The sequence below is a fragment of the Armigeres subalbatus genome, chromosome 2 (genome assembly GCF_024139115.2).
Source record: "Armigeres subalbatus isolate Guangzhou_Male chromosome 2, GZ_Asu_2, whole genome shotgun sequence".
Taxonomy (NCBI): domain Eukaryota; kingdom Metazoa; phylum Arthropoda; class Insecta; order Diptera; family Culicidae; genus Armigeres; species Armigeres subalbatus.
In genome coordinates this window covers 419,773,549-419,788,261 of record NC_085140.1, presented here as the reverse complement: position 1 = coordinate 419,788,261, position 14,713 = coordinate 419,773,549, and the positions used below count along the sequence as shown (strand labels likewise).

Below are 14,713 nucleotides of genomic sequence, written 5' to 3'. Positions count from 1 at the left end.
CGCGATGTAGGTAACGCGACCCCGGTAAGGTAGCTTACTGAAGCCTCTCAAATACCACGAAAAATGGAGATAGAAGAAAAAGAGAATGTTATTTTTGGCAACCGACCCGGCAACGAAAAAAGGACCATGATTGGAAACTCGGTACCTGGAATGTCAGGACCCTAAATGAACCTGGACGAGTGAGCCTTCTGGCTCGTGAACTGCAGATTGGAGTGAACGTGGCCGCTATTCAAGAAGTCCGATGGCCCAAATCCGGAGAACGTGAATTCCGAGCCGTGGACCCACTACATTCAAGTATAATATCTATCACAGCGGCGGTGAAAAAGCAGAGCATGGAGTTGGTTTCGTAGTGATGGGCAAGCAGATGAAGCGAGTGATGCGGTGGAAACCCATTAGCGAACGAATCTGTGTGTTGAGGATACGGGGCAAATTCTTCAATTACAGCCTAATCAACGTTTACGCACCGACAAACGATAAATCCGACGACGTGAAGGACACGTTTTATGAATGTCTTGATAAAGCCTATGGAGAGTGCCCAAAGCATGACGTGAAAATTGTTATCGGAGACGCTAACGCCCAGGTCGGTAGAGAGGACTTTTTCCGTCCCATAATCGGTAGGGAGAGCCTTCACTCCGCTACCAATGACAACGGCCTACGGCTAGTAAATTTTGCTGCTGCCAGAGGGATGGCCATCAGTAGCACCTACTTTGCACGAAAGAACATCCGAAAGCACACCTGGAGACACCCAAATGGTGAAACTTGCAACCAGATAGACCATGTTCTGGTGGATGGGCGCCATTTCTCGGATGTTATCGATGTGCGGACATTCAGAGGTCCGAACATTGACTCTGATCACTACCTCGTTGTCAGTAAAATTCGATCACGGTTGTCAACTGTATCGAACGAAAGATCACAGCGAACGATGCGTTACAATATCCAGCGATTGTCGGCGGAAGGAGTATCGGCTGAGTACCGCCAGAAGCTCGACGAACGGATAAGTGCAATCAACGTTAGCGACAACATCAACGATCTATGGGAGTCGATCCATGGAGCGGTGAGCACAACAGCACGAGAAGTGGTAGGCACTGCACAGAGGCGACCCAGGACGGGTTGGTTCGATGTGGAGTGTCAGAGAGTGACAGACGAGAAGAACGTTGCCAGAAGCCGGATGTTGGTGTCAGGTACCCGATCGAATAGAGATCGGTACAAGGAAGCAAGAGCAGCCGAAAAACGAACCCACCGCAGGAAGAAAAGAGTACGAAGAACAAGTTATTAGTGTGGCGCAGGAAAAAATAGAGCAGAACGATATGCGGAGGTTTTATGAGTCTGTCAATGGCGTGCGGAGAAAGACAGCGCCATCTCCCGTCATGTGCAACGACCAACAAGGGAATTTGCTGACAGACAAAACTGAAGTGGCTGCCAGGTGGAAGCAACACTTCGAGACTTTGTTGAATGGAGGAAGTGACGGTGCATCGGTGAACAGAATAAATATTAGCGACGATGGACAAGCTGTGGAGTCACCTACACTAGATGAGGTTAGAAAAGCTGCTAAAGAACTGAAAAACAATAAGGCTGTGGAAGGCTGAACTTCTCAAACATGGCAGTGAGCAGCTTTATGAAGTTCTGCACCATATTATGTCGAAAATATGGGAAGACGAGGAAATGCCTGCTAGCTGGTTAGACGGCCTCATTTGCCCTCTCTTTAAGAAAGGGCACAGACTGGAGTGCGCCAATTACCGAGGAATAACCCTCCTTAATTCGGCGTACAAAATTATGTCCCGTATTCTGTTCAACAGATTGAGACCGCTTGAAGAGTCCTTCGTCGGCGAATACCAAGCAGGTTTTCGTGAGGGCCGATCAACGACGGATCAAATGTTTACCCTGAGACAAATCCTTGATAAATTCCGGGAGTACAACTTGCAGACACATCATCTGTTTATTGATTTCAAGGCGGCGTACGATTCAGTGAAACGGAATGAATTATGGCAAATTATGCTTGAACATGGTTTTCCGGCGAAACTGATACGGCTGATTCGTATAACGTTGGACGGATCGAAATCAAGTGTAAGGGTTGCGGATGAAATATCGACGTCATTTGTTACCTTAGATGGATTAAAGCAGGGTGATGCACTCTCGAACCTATTGTTCAATATAGCGCTCGAGGGAGCGATTAGGAGAGCTGGTGTGCAAAGAAGCGGTACCATTATCACAAAATCGCATATGCTCCTGGGATTTGCGGACGATATCGATATTATCGGAATTGATCGCCGTGCCGTGGAAGAGGCTTTTGCGCCTTTTAAGAGGGAGACAGCGAGGATTGGACTCACGATAAATACCAGCAAAACGAAGTACATGGTCGCTGTCAATCAACGTGGGTTCATTAGTGGTGGTGGTAGCGAAATAGTGCTGGATGGTGAAAAATTTGAAGTGGTAGAAGAATTTGTGTATCTTGGAACATTAGTGACGTGCGATAATGATGTTACCCGCGAGGTGAAAAGGCGTATTGCAGCTGCAAATAGGGCTTATTACGGACTTCGTAACCAGCTTAAGTCCCGTAGTCTGCAAACGAAAACAAAACTCGCGCTGTATACTATTCTGATTCTTCCGGTGGCTTTATACGGCCATGAAACATGGACGTTAAAGGAGGCTGATCGGAGAGCTTTCGGAGTGTTTGAGCGTAAGGTGCTGCGGACAATACTCGGCGGTAAACAGGAGAACGGTATCTGGCGGCGTCGCATGAATCACGAATTGTACCAGGTATATAACGGGCTGGATATTATTAAGCTTATACAACACGGCAGACTACGGTGGGCTGGTCACGTTGTTCGTATGCCGGAAGAACGTCAAGCGAAGATAATATTTAGTAGAGAACCCGGAAGAGGCCGCAGGCTTCGTGGAAGGCCGCGTACACGATGGCTTTTTGCAGTTGAAGAGGACCTGAGGGCGCTCAATGTTCAGGGCGACTGGAAGCGATTGGCCCAGGATCGAGTCCAGTGGAGAAGGATACTCCATTCGGCGTAGGTTCATCGAAGAGCTGTAGCCCATCAAGAATCAAGAATCCACAAGAAATTCTTTTGAATTTTTTTCCTGGATTATTGTAAAAACATAAACTATTCACAAAATTGTAGCTGCAGTCCGCTAATGCAAAAGTGTCAGCGGCGTGATGCCAAAAACCATCTGTGGGGGTGGCGCGGCGGATTTTTTCTTTAAATTTTCCCATTTTTCCTTTCCAATTTTTTATGGAAATTGAGACTGAATCGCAACCTGTTTTTCGTTTATTTTTTTAAGGAAATGGGCTAAGGCTAAGATGGTCAAATAACGCAGATACGCATCGACGTTGCAACCGACGCACACTGGGGATTTTCAAAAGAAAAAGGCTCGAAATTCATTTACTCCAGCTGACGCTGCAAAATTTCCAGAAAACATATGTTTCCTGAAGGGAAAAAGTGCGTTGAATCGATTGAGCTGGGTTTCGTGTTGGTCAGACCACTTGAAAGGGCCCATTTTGCCCCGATTCCCCTGAAAATCATAATATTTCTGCTATGCCTCGAACTGACGCTGATATTTCTTCAAAAAATATATGTTTCCTGAAGGGAAAAAGTGCGATGAATCGATTGTGTGGGGTTTCGTACTGGTCAGACCACTTTAAAGTGCCAATTTTGCCCCAATTCCCCTGAAATCACAATAATTCCGCTATGCCCCGAACTGACGCTGCTACTTTATCAATAAATATACATTTCCTGAAGGGAAAAAGTGCGTTAAATCGATTGCGCTGGGTTTCGTGCTGGTCAGACCACTTTAAAGGGCCCATTTTGCCCCGATTCCCCTGAAAGTCATAATATTTCTGCTATGCTTTAAACTGACGCTGATATTTCTTCAAAAAATATATGTTTCCTGAAGGGAAAAAATGCGATGAATCGATTGCGTGGGGTTTCTGCTGGTCAGAACACTTTAAAGTGCCCATTTCACCCCAATTCTCCGTAAAAGCACAATATTTCTGAAATGCCTCAAACTGACGCTGATACTTCTTCAATAAATATATGTTTCCTGAAGGGAAAAAGTGCGATGAATTGATTGCTTGGGGTTTCGTGCTGGTCAGACCACTTTAAAGTGCCCATTTTGCCCCAGTTCCTTGAGATTCAGAATAATTCTGCTATTCCTCGAACTGACGCTGATGCATCTTCAATAAATACATGTTTTCTGAAAAGAAAAAGTGTGATTATCCGATTGTTCGGGGTTTCGTACTGGTCAGACCTCTTTACAATAACAGTTTTGCCCCGATTCCCCTGAAATCACAATAATTCCGCTATGCCTCGAACTGACGCTGGTACTTTATCAATAAAAATACATTTCCTGACGGAAAAAAGTGCGTTAAATCGATTGCGCTGGGTTTCGTGCTGGTCAGACCACTTTAAAGGGCCCATTTTGCCCCGATTTTTCTGAAAGTCATAACATTTCCGCTATGCCTCAAACTGACGTAGATATTTCTTCAATAAATATATGTTTCCTGAAGGGAAAAAATGCGATGAATCGATTGCGTGGGGTTCCGTGCTGGTCAGAACACTTTAAAGTGCCCATTTCACCCCAATTCTCCGTAAAAGCACAATATTTCCGCTATGCCTCGAACTGACACCGATATTTTTTCAATAAATATATATTTACTGAAGGGAAAAAGTGCAATGAATCGATTGCTCGGCAGACATCACCGGAAGATAACATGTTCGATTTGATGAAAACGGCATTGGCTAGATCAGATCCGAAGATAGCTTGTATGGTGGTCAACAACTCAAGTAGAAGAAAAAGACGAAAGGATGATGATTTCGAGAGACAAATGGATGCTTATACAATCGAATCTAACTGTACAGTAGAGTGGCTCAAATTAGTATGGGAAAAACTGTTTTCAATTTTTTTGATGGGCCGCCCTCTTATTCGGTTCTATTTGATGCCCTGATGCTCTGGACAAAATTTTAGCCAAATCGGTCAACGTTTGGGCTGTGCTAAACTTGTTGAAAGTTTATATGGAAAAATGTATCCAGAAACATCCAAAAACAGTGAATTGCAGTTGGACGGTACAACTTACGAAGGAGAACTATGATACTTATTCAGATCTTGAAGAATTTAATACAGAGAATATTGAAGCTTGCTAGGTTATTAGCATTTCTCTGAAGTGGGGTTTGAGCAAATTTCGTTTCTTTTACCTTTGAAAAGAAATAAATTCACCCCTACAACACTCCAGTAAAATGCTAATATCTTTGCCTAATAAACTCTAATCTTCTCGCGGTTTTCAGCATAACATTCTGTATTTAATTCTACAAGAACTGAATGAGTATCATTGTTCTTGATCGTAAATTGTGCCGTCCAACTGAAAATCACTGTTTTTAGATATTTCTGCATACATTTTTCCATATAAACTTCCAATGAGTTTAGCACCGCCCAAACGTTAACCGATTCGGCTGAAATTTTGTCCAGAGCATGAGGGCATCAAATAGAATCGAATAAGAGGGCGGCCCATCAAAAAAATTTGAAAAAGTGTTTATTGAGCCACAAAACTGTACAGACACGACAGTAGACAGCTTTAGTGATGATGACGCTTTGGATTATAGCGATGAAAGTGGCAGGGAGAGCGGAAGCGATAGTGACAGCATGTTTTGAAGATGTCAAATTAAAGAAGTTCTTTTGGTGGCCTGAAAAGGCCCACATATTGTCTTTTATTTTCCAATCAAGCAATTCGTAGTCGGAAACTGTGATTTTCGAGAGAAATGGGGCAAAATGGGTACTTGGTACGTGGCTTAATTAGCACGAAACTACATGCAATCGATACATCGCACTTTTCCTGTTTTGGGAAGCATAACATAGTTTAAGCTATATCAGCAGAAGTTCAAAGCTTAAGTATTGCGATTTGAGATAGGGAAACTTAAGGCAAAATTAGCAATTTATGGTGGTCTGACCAGCATGAAACCCCGCGAAATCGATTCATCGCATTTTTTCCCTTCAGGAAACATATATTCATTAAAGAAGTATCAGCGTCAGTTCGAGGCATAGCAGAAATATTGTGCTTTTACGGAGAATTGGGGTGAAATGGGCACTTTAAAGTGGTCTGACCAGCAGAAACCCCACGCAATCGATTCATCGCACTTTTTCCCTTCAGGAAACATATATTTATTGAAGAAGTATCAGCGTCAGCTCGAGGCATAGCAGAAAAATTATGATTTTCAGGGGAATCGGGGCAAAATGGGCCCTTTAAAGTGGTCTGACCAGCACGAAACCCAGCGCAATCGATTCATCGCACTTTTTCCCTTCAGGAAACATATATTTATTGAAGAAGTATCAGCGTCAGCTCGAGGCATAGCAGAAATATTATGCTTTTACGGAGAATTGGGGTGAAATGGGCACTTTAAAGTGGTCTGACCAGCACGAAACCCCACGCAATCGATTCACCGCATATTTATTGAAGAAATATCAGCGTCAGCTCGAGGCATAGCAGAAAAATTATGATTTTCAGGGGAATCGGGGCAAAATGGGCCCTTTAAAGTGGTCTGACCAGCACGAAACCCAGCGCAATCGATTTAACGCACTTTTTCCCTTCAGGAAATGTATATTTATTGATAAAGTAGCAGCGTCAGTTCGGGGCATAGCGGAATTATTGTGATTTCAGGGGAATTGGGGCAAAATTGGCACTTTAAAGGGGTCTGACCAGTACGAAACCCCACACAATCGATTCATCGCACTTTTTCCCTTCAGGAAGTGTAATGTAATAGAATGCCTAGTATTCATTTAATGTGTACTCCATTACCTGATACCTTATGTAATATGATCTTGAATAAAGTAAAGTCAGTCTCAACAAAACACTCACATGGTGTCAGAAGCAAATTTCAAGCGGCGCGAAAGTTTGGTCGAATTCATTAAAATTTGTGTTCATAATCGCGACGAAATTACCAATACGAGAGTCCGATGAGTGCCGGATGTCCTTCCGGAAGGAAAAGCTGAAGAGAACGGCGGAAATATCCTGAAATAGGCGTGAAAAAAAAATCGGAGAAATTCTCAAGATGGCGGACAGTGCTGCCGGCCTGAAACCGCCGAAGCCGTTAGTGTTGGGTGACAATATGGCGGACCAGTGGAGAACCTGGTACCGTCAGTTCAAGTGGTTTTCAGTTGCAACACAGTTGGATGCAAAACCAAGTGCAGTTCAAGCAGCAACGCTACTAAGTGCGATCGGCGTCGATTGTGTTAGAATTTTTGACACCTTCGGACTGAGGCCCGATCAAGAAGATGACATAGATGTGATAGTGCAAAAATTCAACGAATATTTCACCCCAAAATCATGTACAACGTATGAGCGATATCACTTCAACAAAATTATGCAGAAAGAAGAAGAAGCTTTTGACGTGTTCGTCACCCGTGTTCGTGAACAGGCAAAAAAATGCGCGTTCAGTGTATTGCACGATTCGCTTGTCAAAGATAAGTTAATAGTTGGAACGCGATTCACTAAAATCGTACCCCAGTTACTCAACGACGATCTTACGCTTCAAAAAACAATCGAACTGTGCAGAAACTTTGAACTCACCTCGATTCAAACAAAGGAATTGAATAAAGAAGATAAAGTGGAAGTGCTAAAATCAGTGAAACGACAAGACGAGCCGAAACATCGTCGGGAAGAGGCTTACGAGTGTAATCGTTGTGGACGGAAGCATAAAAGGGGTGCTTGTCCAGCGTATGACAAAACCTGCAACGCTTGTGGGTGGAGAGGACACTTTGCGGTTATGTGCAAAGCAAAGAAGAGGTTGCATAAAAATGTTAGTGAAGTGACGGAACAAGTGAGCCAACGTGAAGAAACAGACGCTGAAGAGTTCTACATTCATGCACTGGGAGATCAGCATGAGGATGACTGGTTTGAAACCATATACATGAAAGGAAGAAAATTATCGGTCAAATTGGATACTGGCGCCCAGTGTAATGTGCTACCCGCAAGTATTGTCGAAAAACTTCCAGTAGCCATTGAGTCTTCGGCAACAAAGAACCTGGTGACGTACAACGGTCAGCGAATTCCCGTGATCGGCGAAATCTCCTCCATTTGCCTCGTCAAAGGTAGGTCTCAACCAATTACCTTTAAAATCGTGAAAGAAAATGTCACGCCAGTGTTAGGTCGAAAAACATGCCTAGCTTTCGACTTGATCGCCAGAGTTAATACGGTCGGAGTAACAGATAGCGATATTTATGACGGCCTAGGTTGTTTACGTGACTTCGTTTATGATATTGATCTGGTAGATGCTCCATCTTGGGAAATTCGACCTTCGAGGAATGTTCCCCATAGCATTCGAGATGAAGTAAGAAAGGAACTGTCCTGCATGGAAGCACTCGGCGTGATAGCTAAGATACATGAGCCGACTCCTGTTGTTAATGCCATGGTGTTGGTTCGGAAAAAGGGGAAATTAAGAATCTGTATCGACCCGTCACAAGTTAATCAAAACATACTGAGGAGACATCATCCGCTTACAACTATAGAAGAAATAGTGGCACGCCTCAAGGGCTCTAAGAGGTTCACGATTTTGGATTGCAAAAGAGGATTTTGGCAGATACAGGTTACGGAACGCACATCTAAATACCTCACTTTTGGAACTCCATGGGGACGGTATTGTTGCAAGCGACTGCCATTTGGTCTGGCCTCTGCTCCCGAAATTTTTCAAAACGTTATGCAAGGTTTAGTTGGAGATATCGACGGCGTAGAGTGCTCAATGGATGATATACTGATCCACGCCAGGAACTCAACCGAATTAATGAAGATTACTGATGCGGTAATCAGCAGGATCAATAAGGCAGGTTTAAAACTGAACCGTGAAAAGTGCATCTACGATCAAGCATCGGCTAAATTCCTTGGACACATTATATCTGCGAACGGATTACAGGCGGACGACGAAAAACTAGAAGCGATTCGTAAGCTTTCGATTCCGGTAAACAAGCAACAACTACAGCGGGCGCTAGGAATGATTACGTACCTAGGTAAGTTCATCAAGAATTTGTCCGATATAACAGCACCACTGCGAGCACTGTTGGTGAAAGATGTTGCTTGGGTATGGGGTGTAGAACAAAATGAAGCGTTTGAACAAATCAAAAACATGATGATTTCTCCACCCATACTAGCGTTTTATGATGTTAATGCACCTGTCACGTTGTCGGTTGACGCTAGCTCCAAGGCGATGGGAGCGGTACTGCTACAGCGTGGAAAACCAGTAGCGTATGCTTCGAAATCATTGAGTCCTGCGGAGCGCAACTACCCGCAAATCGAAAAGGAAGCGGCGGCAATCCGTTTTGCGTGTCAGAAATTCCACCAATATATCTACGGAAAAGATTTAACAATCGAAAGCGACCACAAGCCACTGGAATCAATATTCCGGAAACCGTTGGACCGTGCACCGCCCAGACTGAAGAGAATCCGGTTGGATGTAGAGCAATACAGTCCTAAGGTTGTCTACGTAAGAGGAAGAGATATACCGATTCCAGACATACTGAGCAGAGACGTTGCAAATTCAGAGAACGAGGACGTTGATGAGGAACTAGAGGTGCACATTGTTCTGCAAATGTCAAAGAGAGCTGCGAGTGAACTACGGGACCACGCTGCCAAGGATAGCGAAATACAACTGCTGAAACAAGTGATAATGGCAGGATGGCCCGACCGCCGAGATGATGTGGAACCTATTGTGCGTAAATTTTGGTGCTTCCGAGATGAACTTTCTGTATATGAAGGAATCGTTTTTAAAGCAAACCAGGTTATGATTCCAAAAACGCTACGGAAGAAAATGCTGACTGAAATACACAATGGACATCCCGGATTACAAAGTTGCGTGAAACGAGCTAAGCAGATCCTGTTCTGGATCAACATGACTTCGGACATTCAGCAAATGGTTGACGAGTGTCAAGTTTGCCAGATGCATCAACCAAACAATACCAAGCAAACCATCATATCGAAAGAGATTCCAAGTCTACCCTTTGAGAGAGTCGCTACGGATCTATTCCATTTCAAAGGAAAGGAGTATATTCTTCTAGTGGACAGCTATTCTAGCTTCTTTGACTTCAAGGAACTACCAGACATGTCTTCTCGCACCGTGATTACAACACTAAAGGAATGGTTTGCTGTACATGGAGTGCCTGCAATATTGGAATCAGATAACGGACCCCAGTACTCATCAGAAGAGTTCAAAGCGTTTGCAGTGAAGTGGAATTTTGACCACGAAACATCTAGCCCGCACTTTCCTCGTGCCAATGGTCTAGCTGAGAGATATGTTCAAACAGCAAAACACATACTCAAAAAATGTGCAGAAGATGAATCAGATGTGCAACTAGCGTTATTACATGCTCGGAATACCCCTAGATCCACCGAGCTACCAGCACCAAGTGAAAGGCTAATGGGACGATTAACACGAACAAATTTACCGGCAACCGATGTACATCTGCAGCCGAGACTAGTTACGGGCATTTCGGGAGCGCTAGCAGAAGCACGCAAACAACAGAAGCAGTATGCGGACAGAGGAGCAGTAAAGGGCGCAGTATTCCAGCCAGGTGACGCTGTGCTTCTACAGAACTGTAACACCAAAACATGGAAACCTGCAACAGTGGTAAATTGTACGGATGGGAGAAGATCGTATGTCGTGAGGGACGAAGAAAGAACGCTTCGCAGAAATTCACATCACCTGCGCCCTGCGAAAATAGTTGAAAACGAAAAGCCAGCGGAAAATCTACAGGCAGCAGTTCAACATCAATACCCGATATTTGAGGAAGATCACTCAAATACGTCTGAAACTGAAACAAGCGACACTTTTGCCGGCTCCAGGTTTTCATCTCAACAGCTAGAGGAAACTCAGATGTTCAACAACGACGATGATGACAATCAGCAGCAAACAACCCGCAGCGGTCGACTTGTTAAACAACATAAGCTCGATGATTATGAATATTATTAACAACCACAAAAGGGGAGATGTAATGTAATAGAATGCCTAGTATTCATTTAATGTGTACTCCATTACCTGATACCTTATGTAATATGATCTTGAATAAAGTAAAGTCAGTCTCAACATAACACTCACAGGAAACATATATTTTTTGAAGAAATATCAGCGTCAGTTAGAGGCATAGCAGAAATATTATGATTTTCAGTGGAATCGGGGCAAAATGGGCCCTTTCAAGTGGTCTGACCAACACGAAACCGAGCTCAATCGATTCAACGCACTTTTTCCCTTCAGGAAACATATGTTTTCTGGAAATTTTGCAGCGTCAGCTGGAGTAAATGAATTTCGAGCCTTTTTCTTTTGAAAATCCCCAGTGTGCGACGCTGCGTTACCGGTTATTTTCGATGCACACCTAGGTACGTCTTTTCAACGCTGAGTTGAAAAGACGCTACGTGGGCATCGGTTCTAAGATGCGCTTTGCGTTTGATGATTTGTATTTTTTACACCGCTATTGTTATTCACCAAAAACTTTTCGTATGAAAAAGACCACGTGGTTCGAGAGCAACACCCCTCCCCCAAGTGGCTTATCGTGGTCATTTTGCAAACCCCCTCCCCATATATGACCTCGTGGTTTCTAGACGGCCCCTAGGTTGTCCGGTAGTGCTGACAGAAACATTTATTTCTTGCATTTGGTTTCTATCAATTTTCGAAACGTAATAACATTTTTTGTAGACCTTCCAGCTACATACCTTCTGTGTTTCGGCATCTTTTAGACTATATATTAACGTTAACGCGACTAAAGCTGTTATTTTTCTGATCATTTTTTTATTTTTATCATTGCGTCCATAACTGTTCTAATGGCTAATCCATTACCTGTATTGCAATTAAAACAAATCACACATTTTTTATTTGTCAGATAATGTAATCGAAAATGTAACATCATCTGCTTCTTCAATTTTACATTCTTGTCCAGACTGACTCAACTGTAAGCCAAATTCTGCATTATCGCCCTGCCCTTGCTGGGCACCGTGATGCTGCTCTGTTTGAGCCTGATCCTTCTTATCTCCCAAATGCATCGCTGTCTGATGTCTTCGCACTAAATTCGGCTCTGCGAATCGTTTTCCACAATCCCCGCACGCATATCGTTTCGAATGGCGAGCTTTGTGGCGCGATATGGCGGTACCGCTGTACGTTTCATATCGACATCCTTCCTTCACACACTGAAACAACTTGCGTCCGTCCGGTGCTATGACGAAAGGATTTCTATCCGCCCTGAGTGCCGGAGTTCTGCCCATATGGAAACGCTCCTGATGCTTTCTGAGTGTCACGCTATCTCTGAAGCTGCGACCACAATCCTCACACCGATGGCACCGTTCGTTTGTGTGGATCCGTTTGTGTGTCAACAAATTGCATGCTCTGCTAAACCGTTTCGGGCAGTACGGACAAGCAAAATTCTTTTCACCCGTGTGCTTCCGTTTGTGTCTCGTCAGCAGAATACTGGAACCGCATGTTTCGCCGCAGACATCACACCGATACTTGCCATTGGCTTTGTAACGGTGACGCCGCACGTGTGCCTGGAACGAACGCTTCTGGTTGAATGTCTTGCCACAGTAATCGCAAGTCAGTCCTTCCGTGCCAGACATGTGAGTACTCCAAATGTGAGTGTATTGACTTCCGCTGGATATAAATCGACGATAGCATTTTGTGCACTTATATGGCAAACGATGCATCAAACGGTGTCGATTCAATGTTATGACACTCTTAGAGATGACCGGTTCATCGTTGGTGCTGCATGTTTCGCAACGATGAGGAACCATTTCAATGTGCACATTAAAGTGCTCGTCTCGCTGCTCCAAGCTGTCGTGCGCTGTATCACAGATATAACAGGTTGTCTGAGGGAATTGTGCGAGCAAATTTGCATCAGCCTTTGCATTTCTATTGATTCCACTCAGATCATTTTTAGGGCGCTCCTTTTTCCTACTCTTGGGCTTCACTAAATCTTTCCATGAATAGACGAATTTCTCGCTTTTAACTGGCGTAGTATCCGTGTTCTGCATACTTGGTCCATCAGTTTCGAGAATTGCTACTTTCATCAACTCATTTTCTAAATCCTCGTTTTTTATCTTAACCGAATCGGTCAATCCTTCAACTGGCTCATCCGGTATTGACGAATCCCCCAGTTCATCTTCAAGACATTCGTACTGTTCAAACTCTATAATCTCCACCTTTTGATTGTCCGTTTCTTCATCAACGGTTTCCTCAGGTAAAACTCCTTCTCCTTCCCGAGAAACATTACAATTTATTTCCTCAATCTCGGCTTTGGTCGTCTCCAGGACATTCCTACTCTCCTTCAACACCTCATCAGTATAGCTGCCAACGACCGGCTCAAACTGGGCATAATATCCGGCCAATCGATTCTCCACGGCCATTTTGAGCAGCAGTTCAGTGCCATTGAGAAACTCCTGTCGCACGTTGTAGGCAAAATCCAGCTTGGTCATACAGTTGGAGCAGATCTTGGTTGGAAACAGAGGGTTAGCCTCGAGTTCGACCCCGGTCACCATTAGCAGCATTTCCATGACCGTCACAGTTTCTATTTTGGCCACCAACGGGAGAAGGAAACTGGAAGACTTCTTTAGGCACAGTCGGCAAAAACGATTGCGTGAGGCGAGTGCCGATGCCGGGTAGACGGGTTCGCTCGAGGTCATTACTGGCGGGATATGTTTTGAATTTGAATGGCAATCACTTTTTATTATATTATGAACATACTCACTATCTTCGTCAAAGTTGTCCTCAGTGTAATTGCGGGGTATTTCCGGACAGGTTCGATTACTGGTATTAATTGATTGCATTTTATGAATCGCTCGAGCTGGGTCTGTTTTTAAAAGTTTTATTTTATTTTTGTGTGGTTTTGTTGTTGTGTTGTGATTCTCTCCATGGAGAGTCTGCAGAGTCTATTATATATACACGCTTAAAGTAAATTACACATCGCATGAATAATTTTCACACATGACGACGATGACACGAGAGAATAGCAATCTGTGTGAAAATTATGTGTAAGACATGCACAGTCGTTGTGTAATGTCTTTTATTCTTTTAATATGTGTAAGAAACTTTGCTTCGAACTGTCAAGTCCATTTTGATCGCCATGATGGCGGTTGCGTCCAGCATGCACCGCAACGAAAATGACTTTTTCTGTGGATTTTCGTTATGTTTCGATACGATACAACTAAAATGTGCGACTATATATGTTTGTAAACATCGCACTTTAGTTTGGTCATATCGAAACAAATGGGGACTCCTCTGAAATAGTATAAAAATGTTGCGATAATTTTCAATTTACATGAAAAAATATAATTGAGGTTAGGTCCGTTTTCCGACCGCTCTCTCACTGTGTGAAATGAACTCATCAAAAATCGTTAGCCGTCAATTACACTAAAATGAGTAACATGGCAGTTACTCATAATATGTGTTGTTCCAGGTTAGGCCCGTTTTGTGTGAACGAAACACAAAATTGTGTGAATGACTTTAAGCGTGTACGCAAAGAGGATCTTCTTACACTTATTCTGAATGCTGTTCTTATTATTCTATTTCTAACTTTCATGCTTAAAGTAAATTACACATCGCATGAATAATTTTCACACATGACGACGATGACACGAGAGAATAGCAATCTGTGTGAAAATTATGTGTAAGACATGCACAGTCGTTGTGTAATGTCTTTTATTCTTTTAATATGTGTAAGAAACTTTGCTTCGAACTGTCAAGTCCATTTT

General features: G+C 43.4%; 2 protein-coding genes across 3 annotated transcripts; one reads left to right on the top strand and one right to left on the bottom strand.

Annotated features, from left to right (window-relative positions):
* The first annotated feature begins 7,046 nt into the window (after positions 1 to 7,046).
* Positions 7,047 to 10,952, top strand: LOC134210311 (uncharacterized protein K02A2.6-like). The gene has a single exon (XM_062686358.1). It carries the CDS (start codon positions 7,047 to 7,049, stop codon positions 10,950 to 10,952), a length of 3,906 nt encoding a protein of 1,301 aa, XP_062542342.1.
* A 799-nt stretch (positions 10,953 to 11,751) lies between these two features.
* LOC134217733 (zinc finger protein 675-like) lies at positions 11,752 to 13,883 on the bottom strand. 2 transcript variants are annotated; one of them, XM_062696542.1, is made up of 2 exons: positions 13,711 to 13,883; positions 11,752 to 13,647 (listed from the first exon to the last, which is right to left on the bottom strand). In XM_062696542.1, exons 1-2 carry the CDS (start codon positions 13,787 to 13,789, stop codon positions 11,846 to 11,848), a joined length of 1,881 nt encoding a protein of 626 aa, XP_062552526.1. In that variant the 5' UTR covers positions 13,790 to 13,883; the 3' UTR covers positions 11,752 to 11,845. The 2 variants fall into 2 exon arrangements, with proteins under 2 accessions (XP_062552526.1, XP_062552527.1); XM_062696543.1 differs by having other exon boundaries at positions 13,707 to 13,843.
* Positions 13,884 to 14,713: the final 830 nt, after the last annotated feature.

Excerpts from the sequence above, each read along its gene's own strand:
- LOC134210311 (XM_062686358.1), top strand. The coding sequence starts at position 7,047 with ATGGCGGACAGTGCTGCCGGCCTGAAACCGCCGAAGCCGTTAGTGTTG.
- LOC134217733 (XM_062696542.1), bottom strand. The coding sequence starts at position 13,789 with ATGCAATCAATTAATACCAGTAATCGAACCTGTCCGGAAATACCCCGC. Across the intron at positions 13,648-13,710 it reads GGACAACTTTGACGAAGATA|TAATGACCTCGAGCGAACCC; the intron begins GTGAGTATGTTC and ends ATATCCCGCCAG.